The sequence below is a fragment of the Pelodiscus sinensis genome, chromosome 8, assembly GCF_052426305.1.
Source record: "Pelodiscus sinensis isolate ZL-2025 chromosome 8, ASM5242630v1, whole genome shotgun sequence".
In the NCBI taxonomy this organism is placed as follows: Eukaryota; Metazoa; Chordata; order Testudines; family Trionychidae; genus Pelodiscus; species Pelodiscus sinensis.
In genome coordinates, this window is record NC_143059.1 from 73,865,486 (window position 1) to 73,886,320 (window position 20,835).

At 54.0% G+C, this 20,835-nt stretch overlaps 1 protein-coding gene across 23 annotated transcripts in view; it reads left to right on the plus strand.

Moving 5' to 3' along the window:
* Positions 1 to 18,525: 18,525 nt before the first annotated feature.
* The window catches only part of LCOR (ligand dependent nuclear receptor corepressor), a 118,887-nt gene continuing 116,577 nt past the window's right edge, over positions 18,526 to 20,835 (plus strand). For 11 of the 23 annotated variants that reach the window (XM_089780265.1, XM_089780276.1, XM_089780283.1 and 8 more), the window contains exons 1-2: positions 18,539 to 18,671; positions 20,181 to 20,335. Coding sequence is in view for 3 of the 23 variants with exons in the window: in XM_089780261.1 (XP_089636387.1) it covers positions 18,575 to 18,671 (97 nt within the window). In the remaining 20 variants the exon portion in view is untranslated. Of the gene's footprint in view, positions 18,672 to 20,180; positions 20,336 to 20,835 lie in introns of all 23 variants that reach the window. The other 12 variants (XM_089780271.1, XM_089780268.1, XM_089780281.1 and 9 more) reach the window with 8 other exon arrangements.

The following is a 20,835-nucleotide window of genomic DNA, read 5'->3' on the forward strand; positions in this document are numbered from 1 at the left end:
AGTGTAAAGTAATGCACATCGGGAAAAATAACCCCAACTATACGTACAGTATGATGGGGGCTAATCTGGCTACGACAAATCAGGAAAGGTCTTGGAGTTATCGTGGACAGTTCTCTGAAAACGTCCACGCAGTGTGCAGCGGTGGTCAAAAAGGCAAATAGGATGTTAAGAATTACTAAAAAAGGGATAGAAAATAAGACCCAGAATATCTTACTGCCCCTGTATAAAACTATGGTACACCCACATCTTGAACACTGTGTACAGATGTGGTCTCCTCACCTCAAAAAAGATATTTTGGCCTTGGAAAGGGTTCAGAAAAGGGCAACTAAAATGATTAGGGGTCTGGAATGGGTCCCATATGAGGAGAGATTAAAGCGACTGGGACTTTTCAGTTTAGAAAAGAGGAGATTGAGGGGGGATATGATAGAGGTCTATAAAATCATGAGTGGTGTGGAGAGGGCCGATAAAGAAAAGTTATTTATTAGTTCCCATAATAGAAGAACTAGAGGACACCAAATGAAGTTAATGGGGAGCAAGTTTAAAACTAATAAAAGAAAGTTCTTTCTTCACACAGCATGTAGTCAACCTGTGGAACTCCTTGCCAGAGGAGGCTGTGAAGGCTAGGACTATAATAGATTTTAAAGAGAAGCTGGATAAATTCATGGAGGATAGGTCCATAAAAGGCTATTAGCCAGGGGATAAAATGGTGTCCCTGGCCTCTGTCTGTCAGAGGCTGGAGAGGGATGGCAGGAGGCAAATCACTTGATCATTGTCTTCGGTCCACCCTCTCTGGAGCACCTGGTGCTGGCCACTGTCAGCAGACAGGATACTGGGCTAGATGGACCTTTGGTCTGACCCAGTACGGCCGTTCTTATGGCAAGCAAACTGGGTGCTTTGATCTGGCTGCTTGGCAATGTGCATGTCTAGGAACAAGGGCTGTCCGGCATGCCGCCCCCTCCCACTGGGGGACTGCCCTGGGACGCAGGGCTGTGGGAGGGTGGTGGGTAATCGCGGAGCATGAACGCCCCATGCCAGGCAGTGGCCAGGGGCGAATGGGACCCAGGAGGCAGCCATCGGGCTACTGAGCAGGACGGGGAGCGCTGGAGGAGGCTGCGGGGCCCAGGCTGCAGGAAGGGAGCGGCTCCGTTGCAGAGGGGTCGGAGACGCGAATGGAAAACCTGTTGCCAAAGGAGGCTCGGTCTGTTCGGCTCCACCGAGCAGCGCAAGGCGGGACTGTCCACCCCGACTGGAGCTTTGGCAGCAGGCGGGCGACGAGGGGCGTTCGGAACAGCGAGCGCCTTGAATCTTCCGCCGACGCCCCGTGGGGCACTGAGGGCCTTTTGGGGCAGCCGGGGCTACCTGGGCAGGTCTCCAGCCTGGGCTCCAGGAGGCCTGGCTGCGATCGCGGTGGGCCCTTCTGGCCGTGGCGCGGACGACTGGTGCCCAGGCCCTGCTCTGCGTTGCCGGTAATTTCCTCCCTGGAGACTGGGCACGTGCCCGAGGCTCTCCGGAGAGCTCGCTCATTCACTGAGACTGATGCACCTTTCTGGAAGTCAGCTGCCTCGCATGGCTCCTGCAGAGATCACGGCCGCCCCCTCCTGTCAGCGGGCGCAGGGGCCAAGCCGTCCCGCCAGGCAGTGCGTGTGGCAGGGAGCCGTGTGCACAGAGACGGGCACCGTCCGAGCATTTCCCTCCCCCAGCACAACGGCAAGAGGCTGAGCGGCTGGTGTGGACACCCTGTCTGTCCCTGTAGCGGTGTGTGGTGTGGACGCCCCGTCTGTCCCTGCAGCGGTGTGTGGTGTGGACGCCCCGTCTGTCCCTGCAGCGGTGTGTGGTGTGGACGCCCCGTCTGTCCCTGCAGCGGTGTGTGGTGTGGACGCCCCGTCTGTCCCTGCAGCGGTGTGTGGTGTGGACGTACGGACTGTCCGTACAGTTCAGGGGAAGTTGGTTAAGTGGTGCTAGGCAAGAAGGGAAGAGCCCGGGTTGTCCGCATGGAGTCAATTCCCTCGCACCCCCCAGCCAACTCTCAGGCTGCTCTGCACAGAGGGAGGCGTTTTCAGCCCCTTTGCAATGGCCCTGGGCCGTGCGCAGACTGCAAGAGAGGCTCAGACTGGCAGGTTTGCAGCTCGCAAGCCAGTCTCTTCTTCCCCCTCCTGACTCCGCCTGGCGGCAGCAGCCACAACAATTCCCAGTTGGCAAAAAGCTGGCCCCTCTGCAGTCAACAGCAAAACTCCCACTGGCTGCAGTGGGGCCAGGTTTTCACCCCGGCCTTCTCCCTCCTCTGGCATCTCAGGCCCCCGCCCGACTGCAGCCAGCAGAGGAGGCAGGGTCCCGCTGCTGGAGCCTCGCTGGGCTTTCCCCGGCCGGTGGCCAAGCTGATGCTGGAGCAGGGGGCTGGACGGCGTGCCGGGAACGGCCGACCTCGCAGGTGCCAAGTGGCACGCCCTCTGCTTTCCTTCACCGCAAAGCCTTCCCGCCAGTAACCCAGGCAGCGGGCGAGCCGGGGACCCGCTGGTCTCCAGGACCTGTGGCCGGCAACCCCTTCACATCAAAGGGCAGCAGCGACGGTCCCTGGTGGAGCCGGGGCCAAAGGGGCTACACGAGCGCTTCTGTGCCCTCCACAGCGACGGGTCCCTTGAGTTCTACCCAGTGCTGGGGGGGGGGGGGGCCTATTACGCTTACAAGAAGCACACGGGACCTTTGTCAGGGAGAAGGAACACGCTGTGTTTGGTGAGAATACAGCAGAGAAGTGGTTAGCATGAGCTTCGTAACGACACGCCCTGCCCTGCACACGCACACGCACGTCCTGCCGATGGGGCAAAGTTACCAGTAGCTCAAGTCAATCTCGCTGGCAAGGCCAGGCTGTCTGAGCGAGGAGTCGGGGTCCCTCCGCGGCTCGCCTTGCAGGACTGAACCCAGAGCCCCATGGCAAGAGCCCCCCGTCTTCCTTCTTATGCCTGTCAGTTCCCAGTGGAGTCTGTGGAGACTGCAGGGTCGTGCTGCCGTCATCCACCCGTGGGAGGGGTGGATCTGTGTCTTGGGGAGTTACCCCTGGACCCGGATTGCCAGGCTGCCCATTGGTCTCTCACTCTTGGGAGGGCCTCCAGGGTTCCTCAACCCTGCTAATTCAATTCAGCCTCAGGACAGGAGGCAAGTTTCCTCCTCATCAAAGTCTCCACTTCTCCTTGGTCACCTGGACTTCTGTGCTGGCTTCCACTCACACCCCTCTACTCACACCCCCGCCACTCGCACTCACACCCCCGCCACTCACACCCCTCTACTCACACCCCCGCCACTCACACCCCCGCCACTCACTCACACCCCCTCTACTCACACCCCCGCCACTCACTCACACCCCCTCTACTCACACCCCCGCCACTCACACCCCCTCTACTCACACCCCCGCCACTCACTCACACCCCTCTACTCACACCCCCGCCACTCACTCACACCCCTCTACTCACACCCCCGCCACTCGCACTCACACCCCCGCCACTCGCACTCACACCCCTCCACCCACACCTCACAATGGTGCAGTTTCAGACAAGATCAAGAACAGATCTTCAAGTAGCTGTTTTGTTACAAACCAAATACCCAGGCAAGGACTGGAACTACAACCCATTCACAAGTTCCATTCTCACCCCCATGGACTGAATAAAGAGACTGCATGGTTGGGTCATTATCAGCCTACCAAACAATGAAGGGGACAATGGTTCTTTGTCTGTGGAGAATCTCATGATGCCTCTCCATGTTTTGTCAGTCTTTAAGTGCTACCTGGCCATTTGTTATTTGCTAATTAATGGTTCTTATTGGCCTCTTTTGACAATCTAGCCTTAGGTACTTTTAGAAACTTTTTTTTTTCCTATTACATTCCAGCTCCCCTTTCCCCTTGATATATTTTTTACCCACTGCCTCTTCTTGTTGCCCTCTCCTTCCTATTTTTTCCTTTTTCCACCCCCTCCCTCCCTTCCCCCTGTTTATTTTGGTCCTGGACATCCAACATTCTGGTCATCTGAAGCAGTGAGCTATGCCCATGAAAGCTCATGATCCCATCTACAGTAGACTTCTGATAATCCAGCACCTTTGGGACCTAGATGATGCCGGATTATCGGATATGCCGGAGTATCAGGAAGTTCTGCATACTCCCAACCCAATCCCCCCCCCAACCTTATGCTCTGGTCCGGGAGCCACCGGTACAGCCGCACGTCTCCCTCCAGGCGCTGGGACACGTGCGCTGAGCGGCCTGCTTTTCAGTGAGCTGGCCGGGAGGCCGTGTGTAAGCCAATCCCCCTCCCCTTCCCCAGAGCCAAAAACCTCCCCTCTCTGCTGTAACCCATGTGAGAGCAGCTGACCTGAGCGGTTCCGGGTTCCGTCCCGGTTCCATCAGGAGCGCTTGCCGTTTTGATGCCGGACAATTGGGTGCTGGACTAGTGGAGTTTTACTGTACAGCTACGTCTAGACTGGCATGATTTTCCGCAAATGCTTTTAACGGAAAAGTTTTTCTGTTAAAAGCATTTGTGGAAAAGCGCGTCTAGATTGGCACGGACACTTTTGCACAAAAGCAGTTTTTGTGGAAGAGCGTCCGTGCCAATCTAGACGCGGTTTTGCGCAAGAAAGCCCCGATCGCCATTTTCGCCATTGGGGCTTTTTTGCGCAAAACAGTTTTTAGCTGTCTACACTGGCCCTCTTGCGCAAAAGCGTTTGTACAAGAGGGCTTTTTCCCGAGCGGGAGCAGCATAGTATTTGCACAAGAACACTGACAATCTTACATTAGCTCGTCAGTGCTCTTGCGCAAATTCAAGTGGCCAGTGTAGATGGCTGGCAAGTTTTTCCACAAAAGCAGCTGCTTTTGCGGAAAAACTTGCCAGCTGTCTACACTGGCCACTTGAATTTCCGGAAAAGCACTGACGATTTCATGTAAAATCATCAGTGCTTTTCCGGAAAAACTATGCTGCTCCCGTTCGGGCAAAAGTCTTTTTCCGAAAGACTTTTGCGCAAAAGGGCCATTATAGACAGCACAGTACTGTTTTCTGCAAAAAGGTGATTAGGGCTTTTTTGCGGAAAACCACGTCTAGATTGGCCATGGACGCTTTTCCACAAAAACTGCTTTTGCGGAAAAGCATCCTGCCAATCTAGACGTGCTTTTCCGAAAATGCTTTTAACGGAAAACTTTTCCGTTAAAAGCATTTTTGGAAATTCATGCCAGTCTAGACGCAGCCTACATGTTTTGTTTGTCTCTAAGGTGCTGCCAGAGTATTTGAAGTGCACCCTGTGCAGACTAACTCAGCCACCCTCTGAAGCTAAAAGACACAACTTAGTTTGAAGCAAGGCCTTCTAGTAACATTATCTAATCACGAGAGACACAGAGAGAAATAGAAGCAGACAGAACTTATAAGCAAGTCATTAGACACAATCATTCTACATCATGCCTAGTCCTAGAGCCAAAACTAACCAATAGAATTTTTGCTCCCCCCCTGGATCATCCCCCCAGGATATTCCCTCATCCACCCCTTTGTACTGGCTGTGGTGGGTCACACTTTCCCCAGCCAGGCTGGGCTGCGACCCTCTGCCTTGGCGCAGGGAAACTCCCAAAGCAGCGGCCACTGAGTGCTCAGGTGCGAGAAGAGTTCCCATGAGAAGGGCCAGTCCCTAGCCCCGTGTCCTGTCTGCTGGTGCTCCTGGGGGAATGAGCAGGGCAGGGATTATCCAGCGACCCCTCCTCTCATCCAGAACCAGCTTTTCGCAATCTGAAGCGAGAGGCGCTCAGAGCACGGGGTTGCATCCACTGTTCCCGCTAATGTTTTCCATCCGCATGCAGAATACATTTTGTTATGTGCATCAAGGCATGTGCGTCTGTGCACCACCTGTGGGCGCTCTGCTCATCAACTGGGTGGCATGTGAATCTCTCCTTGGTGGCCATTCAAGTGCACAGCTTAGAGGGAAGCCTGGTTGCAGCCAATGTTCCCTCTAAAAGGCGTGCTTGAACAGACACCCCGGGGAGGTTCAGATACCACCCAGCTGATGAGCCCAGAGCCCAGCTGGCAGCATGTGTTTCTCCTGGGGGTGCACATCTTTACCTGTCTTGGTGCACATAACAAAATGTATTCCTCACACCGGGAAAAAAGTATCAGCAACATCAGTTGGATCCCTGACGATCTTGGCTAATACTCACGCAGGGACCTGTCCTCAAAAAAAATTTTGTTTTATTTAGCTCTTTTCTGAGTCCAGTTTTGCCCTTCACAACATCCCTGGCAGCAAGTTCCACAGGGTGGCTGTGTGTGGGGAGAAGAAGTATTGCTTGGGTTTGTCCTACACTGCCTGCCTATTAATTTCATGTGGTGACCCCTGGTTCATAGGTTATGTAAAGGGGTAAATAACACTTCCCTGGTCACTTTTTGCCAGAACCGCTAATGGGGAAGGGGGCAGAGCAGGCAATTGCCTTGGGTCCAGCGATTCAAAAGGGCCCAAGGCTCTGGGGTCGTGCTTGTAGAGCTAGGAGGATCTTGTCAGGGGTAAAGCAATGTGCCATGGTTATTCTGAAGGCAGGATTAATTGACTGTCCCTAGCTGCTAAAACAGCCCACCACCCATAAACACTCATCCACTAGGGGCAGTGGTTCTTAATCTGGGGGTAATTACCCTTGCGGGGTAATTTGGCATATTCCAGGGGGTAATAAGTTTAAAATACAATAGGTGTTCAATTTTGTTCAACATGATGTATGAGAAAGTAAAATACAATACAAATTATTAATCATAATTGTCGTCTTGCCTATTGCCATTTTAAAGAGGAGGAGGGATCATTTTGGTTTATTGGTTAAACATAAGGGCTGTGTCTACATTGGCGCAATCTTGTGCAAAAGCAGCCACTTGTGCGCAAAATCTTGCCACCTGTCTCCACTGGCCGCGAGTACTTGCACAAGAATACTTGACGTTCTACTGCATGAAATCAGGGCTTCTTGTGCAAACACTGTGACGCTCCCGCTCAGGGATAAGCCCTGTGCAACTGCTCTTGCGCAAGAGGCCAGTGTAGACAGGCAACATCAATTTCTTGCACAAGAAAGCCCGATGTTTAAAATGGCCATCGGAGCTTTCTTGTGCAAGAGTGTCTACACTGGCACAGACCCTAAGGCACATGCCGGCGTAGACCATCTCTTACTCAAATATGCGAACACAAAAACTCTTGCGGTAAAGAGAATTTGCGCAAAATCTTGCCAATATAGACGTAGCCAAGGGGTAACAGTGCCAAAGAAGTTAAGAACCACTGCATGAGGGAAATGCAACTTAGATGGGGCTGCTATAAGGTGGGTGCAGAACTAACTGGCTGGAGAACCGCGCTGCCCAAGTCTCCCTCCCCCATGCTCCAGCCGGCTGGGGTAAGGCTGGGGCTGATTCCCCCCCAGGAGCCAGGTCAGGCCTGGGCTGGCCGGAGTATGGGAGAAGGAGGCTCAGGCCGCGTGCTGCTCCTGCCTTCCCGCAGCCAGCCGGAGCATGCTTCCTTGGGGGGCCATGGAGGGGTGTGCGGTCGCACCCTGGTGATCCATTTACAATAAAAACACTCCCCACCAAAATTAATCATAGAATCATAGAATAATAGGACTGGAAGGGACCTCGAGAGGTCATCGAGTCCAGCCCCCCGCCCTCAAGGCAGGACCAAGCTCCGTCTACACCATCCCTGACAGATGTCTATCTAACCTGTTCTTAAATATCTCCAGAGAGGGAGATTCCACCACCTCCCTTGGCAATTTATTCCAATATTTGACCACCCTGACAGTTAGGAATTTTTTCCTCATGTCCAATCTAAACCTCCCCTGCTGCACTTTAAGCCCATTACTCCTTGTCCTGTCCTCAGAAACCAAGAGGAACAAATTTTCTCCTTCCTCCTTGTGACACCCTTTTAGATATTTGAAAACCGCTATCACGTCCCCCCTTAATCTTCTTTTTTCCAAACTAAACAAGCCCAGTTCATGAAGCCTGGCTTCATAGGTCATGTTCTCTAAACCTTTAATCATTCTTGTCGCTCTTCTCTGTACCCTTTCCAATTTCTCCACATCTTTCTTGAAATGTGGCGCCCAGAACTGGACACAGTACTCCAGCTGAGGCCTAACTAGTGCAGAGTAGAGCGGCAGAATGACTTCACGAGTTTTGCTTACAACACACCTGTTGATACAACCTAGAATCATATTTGCTTTTTTTGCAACAGCATCACACTGTTGACTCATATTCAACTTGTGGTCCACTATGACCCCTAGATCCCTTTCCGCCATGCTCCTTCCTAGACAGTCGCTTCCCATCTTGTATGTATGGAACTGATTGTTCCTTCCTAAGTGGAGCACTTTGCATTTCTCTTTATTAAACTTCATCCTGTTTACCTCTGACCATTTCTCTAACTTGCTAAGGTCATTTTGAATTATGTCCCTATCCTCCAAAGAAGTTGCAACCCCACCCAGTTTGGTATCATCTGCAAACTTAATAAGCGTACTCTCTATCCCAATATCTACATCATTGATGAAGATATTGAACAGTACAGGTCCCAAAACAGACCCTTGAGGAACTCCACTTGTTATCCCTTTCCAGGAGGATTTAGCACCGTTAACAACAACTCTCTGACTACGGTTATCCAGCCAATTATGCACCCACCTTATCGTGGCCCTATCTAAGTTATATTTGCCTAGTTTATCAATAAGAATATCATGCGAGACCGTATCAAATGCCTTACTAAAGTCTAGGTATATGATATCCACCACTTCTCCCTTATCCACAAGGCTCGTTATCCTATCAATGAACATAGGCCTGGTAGGAGGGGAGGCTGAAGGAACTGGGCTTGTTTAGTTTGGAAAGGAGAAGAGTGAGAGGGGCCATGAGAGCGGTTTTCAAGTATCTAAGAGGGTGTCAAAGAGGGGAAATATGGTTCCCTTTGGCCTCTCTGAGGCCAGGACAAGCAGCAAGGGGCTTAAACTGCAGCAGGGGAGGTTTAGGTTGGACATTAGGAAAAACTTCCAGCCTGTCAGGGGGGGTCACACACTGGAATAAGTTGCCTCGGGGTTGTGGAATCCCCATCACTGGAGATATCTTAGAGTGGGTTGGACAGACACCTGTCAGGGATGGTCCAGACGGTGCTTGGTCCTGCTGTGAGGGCAGGAGACCAGACATGATGACATCTTGAGGTCCCTTCCAGCTCTAGGGTTCTAGGATTCTAGAACTGAAAGTCCCAATTCTGTAGTTTTGTACCCAGCTTTTTATATGTTTAGGTCCATGGCCCCTGTCCTGCCCCACGGCCCCAGGGCCCTGCCTGCCCAGGAGTCACCAGCTAACCCCACAGGGGACTTTGATCCTCTCTCCTTGATGGGCCTTTTGTCTCTTTCTTGGGTGGGTTCTCTGCAGGGCTCCCTGCGTTGTTCTGCTGTCAAGGCGGTGCTGGCAGCTGCTCTCCAGACAGGCTGGCTGCAGGGCCTGAGTCCTTCCCACCCCACCCCACTTCACTCACAGCTCACTCTGCCAGAGCTCAGGCAGAGCAAAGTTTAACATGGGGGTTCGGTTACAAGGTGGCTTTAAAAGTTCCCACAACAGATTCTCCAGAGGCAGTTCTCAGCAGGTAGGGCTGCCAGGTGTCTGGTATTGACCCAGACAGTCTGGTATTTTTGCCTCCTGTCTGGGAAAAAAATTCAGAAAATACCAGACACTTAAAATGTCCGGTATTTTCTGATTTTTTTTCCCTGCCAAGAGGCGAAAATACCGGACACCTGGCAACCCTACACACACTCAGCAACCGGGCCCAGCCCCCACCCACCCTGCTTACCTGGTTCCTCAGGGGAGCTGTCCTCTGGCTCGGAGAAGGAACACAAGATGGCCTCAAAGGCATTTCTTAAAGGGGGCCATGCTGGTTGGTTTTTTTGCTTAACAACTTTTGTCTCCCCCTTCTTTTTTCTCAACAGAATTTTTTCCCCTGTGTTTTTTTTGTGGGGGGGGGAGGGATGTTTGGTATTTTTGATTAAACCATCTGGCAACCCGATCAGCGGGTCACTAACAACTTCATCCAAAGCCGTCCACGGAAACTGGGCTGCAATTCATGAGGTGACACAACAGCACAGGGGGAGGTAGAATGAAAAGGGCCCTTCCATCCCCACAGTAGTGGCTGGACCCGAGGGCTGGTTCCTCCTAACCCTGCTGCTCTTCTCCTGCCGTTCATGACGTGAGGGACCCCCCTTACTCCCCCTTCTCTCTTTCCTAAGCTGAAGAGGCCCAGACATTTGAATTTCTCCTCCTGTTCCAGCCTCCTAATGACTTTTGGTGCCCTTCTCTGTACTTTCCCCAGTTCCAATAGATCTATTTTGGGATGGGGTGACCAGAGCCACAGTCTGCCATCGATTTCTATGGCAGCGTCTGAGACTGCCTGTCCGATCCCTTTTCCAAGGGGGCCTCACACTCTTGGCTTCTTTCATTGCCACTGGATGTTTTCAGAGAGCTCTCCACAGCGGCTCCAAGGTCTGTCTTGCATGGTAACAGCTAATTCAGCCCCATCGTTTGGTGTGTGTAGCCGGGACTGTGTTCCCCAAAGGGCATTACTTCGCATGGACATCACTGAAATGCATCTGCTTTTGGCTGCCCCGTCGCCCAGTTTTGTGAGGTCCCTTGGTAGCTTTGGACAATGTTGGATGATTTGTATCGCCTGCAAGTTCTGCCATCTCTGTTTCCTCCCTTTTCCAGATCAGATAGGAATCCGATGAAGAGCCCAGAGCCCAAAACAGCTTCTTGGGGAACCTGCCACTTACCTCTCTCGCTGTGAAATGGCCAGTTATTCTGAGCCCTTGGTTCCTGCCTTTGATCCTGACAGTGCTGAGGAGAGGCCCTTCCCTCTTACCCCGTGAGCTTCCTTGGCTTAAGTGCCTTTGGCGAGGGACCTTGTTGAAGGCCTTCGGGAAATTTCAGTCCACTCCAGCCCCCGGCTCCCCCGGCCACGTGCTTGCTGACCCCTCCGAGAATTCTAGGAGATTGGGGAGGCTGGAGTTCCCTTTACGAGAGCTGTATTGACTCTTCCCCACAGATAATGTGCATCCGGGGGTCCGAGCCTTCTGTTCTTTACTGGAGTTTCCACCAGTTTGCCTGGTACTAACGTCAGGCTCCCTGGCCTGGAAGGGCCAGGATCACATAGAATCATGAAACAAAAAACAGGACGATGCAGCACTTTAAAGACTAACGAGATGGTTTATTAGGTGATGAGCTTTCGTGGGCCAGACAGATAGAATCGTAGAGCTGGCAGAGACCTCAGGAGTCATCGAGTCCAGCCCCCTGCCCAAGACAGGACCAATCCCAACTCAATCAGCCCAGGCAGGGCTTTGTCAAGCCGAGACTTAAAAGGGATGAAGATTCTACCCCCTCCCTAGGGAACCCAGCCCAGCGCTTCCCCACCCGCCTAGGGAAAGAGTTTTTCCTACCATCCAACCTAGACCTCCCCCCCTGCAACTTGAGCCCATTGCTCCTCGTTCTGTTATCCCCACCACTGAGAACAGCCTCTCGCCAGCCTCTTTGGAACCCCCTGCAGGGAGTTGCAGGCTGCTCTCAAATCCCCCCTCACTCTTCTCTCCTGCAGCCTAAACAGACCCAAATCCCTCAGCCTCGCCTGGTAGGCCATGTGCTCCAGACCCCTCATCATTTTGGTCACCCCCCGCTGGACCCTCTCCAATGCATCCACATCCTTTCTGTAGTGGAGCCTTTTAAAAAAATTGGCATCACAGTTGCTGTCCTCCAGTCATTAAGTCCAGAGGGTGACTTCAGCAACAGCAACCCCCATTAGCACGTCTCCGGTGTGGGAATCGCCCTCACACCCTTGCATGGAAGACGATGCAAATATTTCATGTAGCTTTTGTGCAATGGTCTTATTGTCCTTGAGTGCTCCCTTAGCACTTCCAGCATCCGGGGCCCCGCTGACTAATTTAGCAGGCTTCCTGCTCCTGAGCTACTTCAAACAATTGCTGTTCGGTCTTGCCTCTTTTGATAGTTGCTCTTCACATTGCTTTTTGACCTGCCAGTGCCTGGTAATATTTTGACACTTGACTTCCCGGAGTTTAGGTTCCTTTCTCTTTTCGTCAGGGGGATTTGACTCCCAGTTTTTACAAAGGTGCCTTTGGTCTCTCGCTGCATCTTTCACTCTGTTATTTAGTCAAAGTGCCATTTTTTGTTTCTCCTGCTGGATTTTTAAACGCTCAAGGTGTGGTTCTGGGCTATCTCCCACTCTACGAGGATATTAAGTGTAATTGAGGTGTGGTTGCTAATTACTCAGTCAGCTCCATTCACCGGGGCAACAATGCACCTTTGCCAAGGGCCCAGAGCCGGAGGGATATTGGAACAGGAACCTTGGGTGGTATTTGGCTCCAGGAAGCCTGAGGGAGTCAGTCGGAAGGAGGCAGGCTGAGTGTGGGGATTGCCAGGGGAGAGACTGGGGCCACAGCTAGAACCGAACAATGGGGCAGGATCAGCAGCTTGAACTACTGAGGGCGCTCGGGGACTGGGAGAGGCGTGACGGGGGCACTGGCAGTTTGAACAGGGCAGGCTAGAAGAAGAAGGGGCAAGTGGACGTGGCAAAGGGATTGGGCAGGGCATGACGATGGCAGTGGATGGAGGGGAAGGGGCAGGTGGGAATGGCAGGGGAGATGGAGGGGAAGGGGCAGGTGGGAATGGCAGGGGAGATGGAGGGGAAGGGGCAGGTGGGAATGGCAGGGGAGATGGAGGGGAAGGGGCAGGTGGGAATGGAAGGGGAGATGGAGGGGAAGGGGCGGTCGGGAATGGCAGGGGAGATGGAGGGGAAGGGGCAGGTGGGAATGGCAGGGGAGATGGAGGGGAAGGGGCGGTCGGGAATGGCAGGGGAGATGGAGGGGAAGGGGCGGTCGGGAATGGCAGGGGAGATGGAGGGGAAGGGGCAGGTGGGAATGGCAGGGGAGATGGAGGGGAAGGGGCGGTCGGGAATGGCAGGGGAGATGGAGGGGAAGGGGCGGTCGGGAATGGCAGGGGAGATGGAGGGGAAGGGGCAGGTGGGAATGGCAGGGGAGATGGAGGGGAAGGGGCAGGTGGGAATGGCAGGGGAGATGGAGGGGAAGGGGCGGTCGGGAATGGCAGGGGAGATGGAGGGGAAGGGGCAGGTGGGAATGGCAGGGGAGATGGAGGGGAAGGGGCGGTCGGGAATGGCAGGGGAGATGGAAGGGAAGGGGCGGTCGGGAATGGCAGGGGAGATGGAGGGGAAGGGGCAGGTGGGAATGGCAGGGGAGATGGAGGGGAAGGGGCGGTCGGGAATGGCAGGGGAGATGGAGGGGAAGGGGCAGGTGGGAATGGCAGGGGAGATGGAGGGGAAGGGGCGGTCGGGAATGGCAGGGGAGATGGAGGGGAAGGGGCAGGTGGGAATGGCAGGGGAGATGGAGGGGAAGGGGCGGTCGGGAATGGCAGGGGAGATGGAGGGGAAGGGGCAGGTGGGAATGGCAGGGGAGATGGAGGAGAAGGGGCAGGTGGGAATGGCAGGGGAGAAGGAGGGGGAAGGGCAGGTGGGAATGGCAGGGGAGATGGAGGGGAAGGGGCGGTCGGGAATGGCAGGGGAGATGGAGGGGAAGGGGCGGTCGGAATGGCAGGGGAGATGGAGGAGAGGGGGCAGTTGGGATGTTTGAACTGGGGTGCGTGGAGGAGGAGGGGGCCAGCAGTGTTACTGGGGTAGGCTAGCATGGAGTGGGACAGTTTGACCTGGGAGGCCGGCATGGGGAGAGACCCCCGGTTTGAGCAGGGCCGGTCGGAGGGGTTGTCTCGGTCGGGAGGATTGGCTTGGAGAGGTGCAGTGGGGGGACGGTGCGGAGGGTTGAATCTTACGCAGGGACTGGTCCAAGGGAGGACCCAGCTGGTGGTGACCTGGACAGTGGTGGAGGAATGAATGCGGGTCAGGCCGTTGCAGAGGGGCTGTCTGGCGTGGAGAGGAGGGTGCGGAGCGGGGTGGAGGAAGGCAGCAAGGGGAGGGAAACGAGAGCTGTGAGGAAGCAGCAGAGGTCTCTAAGAAGCAGGTGGGGCGTATGAGAGTTGTTGCTGCTTCCTCAGCGAATTACTCGGCTTGCTGCGGTGGCGAGGCCCGGTGGGCAGCAGTAGCCTGGCTCTTGCCTGTCGGATCCCACTGGCGCTGGACACCACTCTTTCGGCCAGCAGTGTCTGGTGTTCTGGGCCTCCAGCCCACGTGCCCCACACCCCAGGGGCGGAGAAGCCAGAGCAAGGCCAGCTGGGCTGTGCCTTTCAGCCATAGGGGTCGAGAGCAATGTCTGGGGCTCTTGCCATCCAGTAAAGGGGTTTTCCATAGCGGCCTTTCGTGTAGTTTGCTGGGTATTAGCAGGTAGGGCAGGGTTTCTCTAGGGCTTGGCTGCATGACTTGCCCTTGTTTCTGTGGCGTATTGAGCCTTGCAGGTGACCAGAAATCCCGTGGGTTTACGTATTATTCCTCTTAACGATGGATACTCAGTCGCGATGCTTGCTTAAAATGTTTCTCTTCGACGAGGCCATGAGGCCGGCCTCTGACCCAGGACAACAAGACTGGACGAGTTCTGCAAAGTCGTCTTCTAAAAGGATCTCAGCAGGCACTACATTTGCCTCCCCCTTTAGTGCTCTGGGGCAATCCCCGGCAGCTCTCTGTGAAGCCTTCCTCATCTGAACAGGGAAGGGGTACCCCTCCCGGCACGGCACGGAGGTGGGTCTCCATTCCAAAGACTGTCTACGATGGCTGTAGCAGTCAGGGGTCACCGGTGCGGTGCCCTGACAGGTCTCCTGCTCTGTCAATGATGGTATAACCCTTCGGCTATGTGTGTGCTCAGTTGTGTGTGTTGTGTTGACCTGCTCCTCCCCTCCCTCCCGGCAGACAGCTGATTCCCGGAGGAACCCCAGTGGGTAAAATCAGGAAAGGTGTCGGGGTACAATATGTGACGGACCAGGCCGTGTCTGGGCACAGCTGAGGGCATCCGCTCAGGGCGAATTGCTCAAATCCAGGGCTTCTTACAGTCCCCCTTGACTGGTGACCTCTCCAAACAGGCCACAAACCAGTCCCACAGAGCGCTTCGGCAACCTGCCTGAAGCCTCCCGAGCAAAACCCCTCCGACACCCCAGCAATATCCGTGCCCCAGATGGCCCCGGGCCTATACACAGGTGGGGGGTCCTAGCACCCAATCCCACCTACCCCGAACAAGTTCTGTCCGGTTCCAAGAAACCAGCCACAGATCCCTGGTCAATTTACCCTCTGGACCTTACCCACAAATGACGCTGGGCCAATCCTTTAGAATCTATATCTAAAGGTTTATTATTACAAGAAAGAAAAGCCTGAGAGTAAGGTTATTAAAGTACAGTACGTTACATGCACCGAATCTCCCAGTCCTCGATGCAGGCTCTAGCAGAGATGTTGCAGCTGCTGGTTTAAAAGTTCTTATTGCACATCCTACGATCAGGATGGGTTCACAGGTCTTCCGGGCTCTTCAATCCCTGCAGTGCTGCCTCTGGGATGAAGTGCTGAGCTGAGAACAAAATGGCATCGACCACATGGCCTCTTTATACTCCTTCCTGGCCTCTTCTTGTATGCAGCAAGTCACCTGGTCAGAGGCCAATCTCTATGTTCCCTGCTGGCTGCCCTCAGGTGACAAATCCCATTCTTTGGGTGTGTCCATAGCCTATTGAGAGTCATTGTTCCACAGGGCTTTGCTACTCAGCCTGTCCATAGCCATGCTTAACCACATTCACAGAAATATTCAGCTTCCACACAGATTACAGATTCCTACCTACACACATAGACATTATATACTCACATAAATAGCGTACATAAGATCAACAAACAATAAGCTCCCGTTCAATACCCCACATGGCTCCCCCCACACCAATTTCTGGGGCCAACACCCCCACCTAGGGGTGCAGCAGCGATCTGTCTGCTTCCCTCCAACTCAGTAATGTGACACAATACAACATGGGTTTGCCAATGGCACATCATGCCAGACTACCCTGATTTCCAGGATCAGCTTGGAAGAGCTTGGGGTGCATTCAGTCTAGCTAAGAGGGGAGCTTGCAGAGGTATTTAAGCTAAAGGGTAATTGTGACAGGGCATTTGCCCTGCACTGGCCCTTGAAGGGCAAAACCCCAGCCCTGAGTGAGGGCTGAGAGCGAAGCCCCAGCTGAGACAGCTCTGCTAAGGAGGGCCCAGCTGGGGCCTGTATAAAGGACTCCCAGATGGCCAGGAGGACTGATTAGTGCTCTGGCTGGAGAGCAGTAGGGACCTGACTGTTAGGGAAGTGGGAGGTTTCCTGGAGGTGGAGCAGGGCTGGGGAAGGCAGGCAGAGCTGGGGAAACTGGCCAAGCAAGCCCCAGGCTGCAAGGCCTGAAGCTACTGGGGCTGTGGGAGGCATGGTGGGCAGGGGCAGCAGGTCCACACCCCTTTGCCAGTGATGAGTGGCCATTCCAGACTGCTGCTTGCCCCTGAGGCAGGGGTTAGATGGAGACTGGCAGTGGGTCACTGGGGCAAGGTGGGTACAGGGGAACTGGGTGTCCCTGGGAGAAGGGAGGACCCTGGAGTAAACATCCTCCCTGCCCCGGAATGGGGTGCGGAGAGACTGGAGGGGGCACTGCCGGAGGGCCATGTCCTGAAGAGGATGCCGTGGTTAAAGAAGAACACGGGGAGAGACCGGCTGGAGGAAGGTGCCCAACAAAACAACCAGCAGAAGGGGCCATGCTGGTGAGTCTACTCAGTGACAGTAATGTTGGCAGAAGAACCCATCAGTGCAAACTAGCCTGAATTTCTTCATGGCTAGAACTCTGACTTCTAAACAGAGGGGCGAGGTTCTAGAACAGCCTTTCAAAAGAAGCTGTGATGGTCTTGTGTGTCACATTAAGGTGGGGGAGAAACACGTAACAGCCCTGCAAACCAGTCCAAAGGATGATGTGAATCAGTGTCCATGTCCGTTATTGCATTCCTACAATTGTGCAAGAAGCTGCTAGTGTAGACATAGTGTAGGTATTGGGGGTACATGTATCTATTTTAAAAAGGTACTTGATTTAAAAAGGTTGCGAAACCCTCAGGCTGTGTCCAGACTGGCCAGTTTTTCCGGAAAATCAGCCACTTTTCCGGAAAAACTTGCCAGCTGTCTACACTGGCCACTTGAATTTCCGCAAAAGCACTGACTTCCTACTGTAAGAAATCAGTGCTTCTTGCAGAAATACTATTCTGCTCCCGTTCAGGCACAAGTCTCTTTTGTGCAAAGCTCTTGAGCAAACGGGCCAGCGTAGACAGCTCAGATTTGTTTTCTGCAAAAAAGCCCCAATCGCGAAAATGACCATCGGGGCTTTTTTGAGGAAAAGCGTGTCTGGATTGGCACAGACGCTTTTCTGCAAAAAGTGTGGAAAAGCGTCTGTGCCAATCTAGACGCTCTGTTCCGAAAATGCTTTTAATGGAAAACTTTTCCGTTGAAAGCGTTTCTGGAAAATCATGCCAGTCTAGATGCAGCCTAGTAGTCTACAGTGGCATGATTTTGCGCAGGAACTCCTTTGCGCAGGAGCATCCTTGCCAGTGTAGATGCTCTCTTGTGTAAGAAATTCATGTTGCCTGTCTACACTGGCCTTTTGTGCAAGAACAGTTGCACAAGGGCTTCTTCCTGAGTGGGCGCGTCAGCGTTCTGGCGCAAGAGAGGTGGTGGAATCTCCCTCTCTGGAGATATTTAAGAACAGGTTAGATAGACATCTGTCAGGGATGGTGTAGACGGAGCTTGGTCCTGCCTTGAGGGCGGGGGGCTGGACTTGATGACCTCTCGAGGTCCCTTCCAGTCCTATTATTCTATGATTCTAAGAAGCCCTGATCTCACACAGTAGGGCTACGTCTATACTGGCATGATTTTCCGGAAATGCTTTTAACGGAAAAGTCTTCTGTTAAAAGCATTTTTGGAAAAGAGCGTCTAGATTGGTACGGATGCTTTTCCGCAAAAGCACTTTTTGCAGAAAAGTGTCTGTGGCCAATCTAGACGCGCTTTTGCGCAAAAAAGCCCTGATCACCAATCGGGGCTTTTTTGTGCAAAACACATCTGAGCTGTCTGCACTGGCCCTTCTACGCAAAAGGCCTTTTTCCCGAGCGGGAGCAGCACGGTGTTTCCGCAGGAAGCGCTGGTTTCCTACAGGAGATGGTCAGTGCTTTGTGGACATTCAAGGGGTGTAGCCAGCTGGCCAGTTTTTCTGCAAAAGTGGCTGATTTTGCGGAACAAGCGGCCCGTCTGGACACAGCCTGGCCGTCAGGGTCCGCCCCAAGAAGCGGGGCGGTGCGAGATGCACCAGTGTAGACGCAGGCTGGGCCCTCCCTGCAGCGCGCGGGGCCGGCCTGCAGGGCGGGGCGGGGCCGGCTCCCCGGAGCAGCGCGGGCCAGCCCCGACTTCCTGCCCTGCCGAGCATGCGCAGCGCGGCTGGGCCGACGGGGCTCGGGCAGTTCCGCTCGGGGAGGCGCGGAGCCGCCGGCCCCGCCCCCTGCGCGTCGCCATGGCAGCGTGCGGGGCGCGGTGACGTAGCGGCGCGGCGCGCGGCGGGCGCGGGCCCTCCCCCAGAAGATGGCGAGTCCGTGCGGGCGGCAGGAGTGCTCCATCGAGAGGCGCGGCTTCCGCCACCAGCTCGACGCGTGGCGACACAAGCTCGTTCACTGTGTAGGTGAGGCCCCCCCGCCCGGCGCGTGCCCCCCCCTCAGCCGGGCCCCCCCCCGCCCGGCACGTACCCCCCCCCCCCCCTCAGCCGGGCCCCCCCCGCCCGGCACGTACCCCCCCTCAGCCGGCCCCCCCGCCCGGCACGTACCCCCCCGCCCCCTCAGCCGGGACCGACCGGGGGGGGCTCGCCCCGCCCCGCCCGCGCAGGGCCGTAGAGCCGGGCCCGCCTGGGGGGGGGGGGGCTCTGCTGCCGGCCCTACCGCGCGACGCGGCCTTGAGACGCTCGGAGCGGCCCGGGGGGGGGTCTCCCTGCGGCACCTTAGGGACTCACTGCAGCGTGGGAGCGCCCGCTTCCGTGGGCAGAGCCCCACCTCGACACGTGCGTCTGACCCAGGGGGGCTCTGCCCACGAGGGCGGGCGCTCCCACGCTGCAGTGAGTCCCCAAGGGGCCGCAGGCTCCTCGCCGCTCCTGCAGATTCAGAGCGACACGGCGACCCCTCGGGGACTTGTTGTAGTCTCCCACCTTTTCTACACACAGCCCTTCCTTTTAGTTCCGCTCTGAGGGCATTCACAGTCGCACAACGGCTGGGGGACCTCAGATCCACTCTGTTCTGACGGGAAAGAGCTACACGTGCTTTGTGAAGGAGCTCAGCATCCTCACCGAGTAGCCGGGGTGTGAAGGAGCTCAGCATCCTCACCGAGTAGCCGGGGTGTGAAGGAGCTCAGCATCCTCACCGAGTAGCCGGGGTGTGAAGGAGCTCAGCATCCTCACCGAGTAGCCGGGGTGTGAAGGAGCTCAGCATCCTCACCGAGTAGCTGGGGTGTGAAGGAGCTCAGCATCCTCACCGAGTAGCTGGGGTTTGACACCTTGTGAGTTGCACTAAAAATCATAACAATGATGTTCGGTGTAGACCCATTCACCGACTCCGTATGTGAGTGTATTTCATATTAATGAGAGCCTTAGCGCTTGAGAATATGCCAGATCCTATTAACTGGAGACCGGTAAATATGATTAAATTGGTAGGAATATGGAGGTTCAAGGTTAATTAGCTGCTGACAAACATCTATTCCTAGCTACTGGAACGGGACTGTTTGGATTTCTACTAGAGTGAGGTCTCTAGATACTCCTTGGGAGCTTTCTTTTGGATTGGTCTCTGGCTAGCTTGTTGAAGTTCTATGGCCAATATTATATAGGTCAGGCTAGATCATCACCATGATCCCTTTTGGCCTTAGAATAGGTGAATCTGTGACCACCCCTGTCTCCTTCAACTGGATGTGTTCCACATTCTCCTTTTGCCTCCAGCCAGCCTGGCTTCTGAGGGGTCCACTGTACTATTCCTTCTCTAGTCTCCTGGCTACACTGTATATGAAGGAGAGAGGTGCCTTCCTCTCTTGAGCTTAATTTTGGAGGGTCATGCTTGAATAGCTTAATTGCTGCTTGCTGTTGCTTCTTAGAGCTTTCCCTAACAACTGAATAATGAAACTAACAAATGTCTGGGCAATTCTATTGCTGCAGTTCCAAATCTTGTGGGTTTCAGTGAGACTGCTGAAAATCATGCCTGTTTCATTCTGCTGCTGCTTGGGAAAGCTATGAGAAGTCACCTGTAACAGAGCTCTGCAGACTCCAAGAGAACATAACTTTGGGTCACATTTAGAAGGTTCTTAACAACTGTAAGTGGAAACTTTTTAAATACAATTGCTTAGATTCTTCAGGGATTGGTAATACAGGTTCTCTTCAGTCCCCCACTTGGTCTTCCTTCATCCCTTAGGATTGATAGTGTGGCTTTTTTTGGGGGGGGAGGGGCAGGCCTTATGTCTGTTTACTAGAGAGGCTTTGAAGGAAATGGTTAATGACAAAGTTGACCAGTTTTTTTGGAGCTAAAGTACAAAAACATTTTGTAAAAAGTCCAAAGTATAACAGCGTTAAGTGGCTTTTATCTTGATGGCAGTATGCCAGAAATAGTTTGAACCTCAAATTGATCAGTTTTATGAGACCTCAGGCCTGCCCTTTCCTAACATGTACCTAATATAATTTGTCAGTTCATATGAATAGAAATTCTCCATTTTTTTTTTTTCTTCTTACAAATGTTGGAGGGCCTCACTGCTATTCATGATATCCAACTGAAATTGCACTGTAGTTACACAAAACTAACTTGGATCACAGTTACATT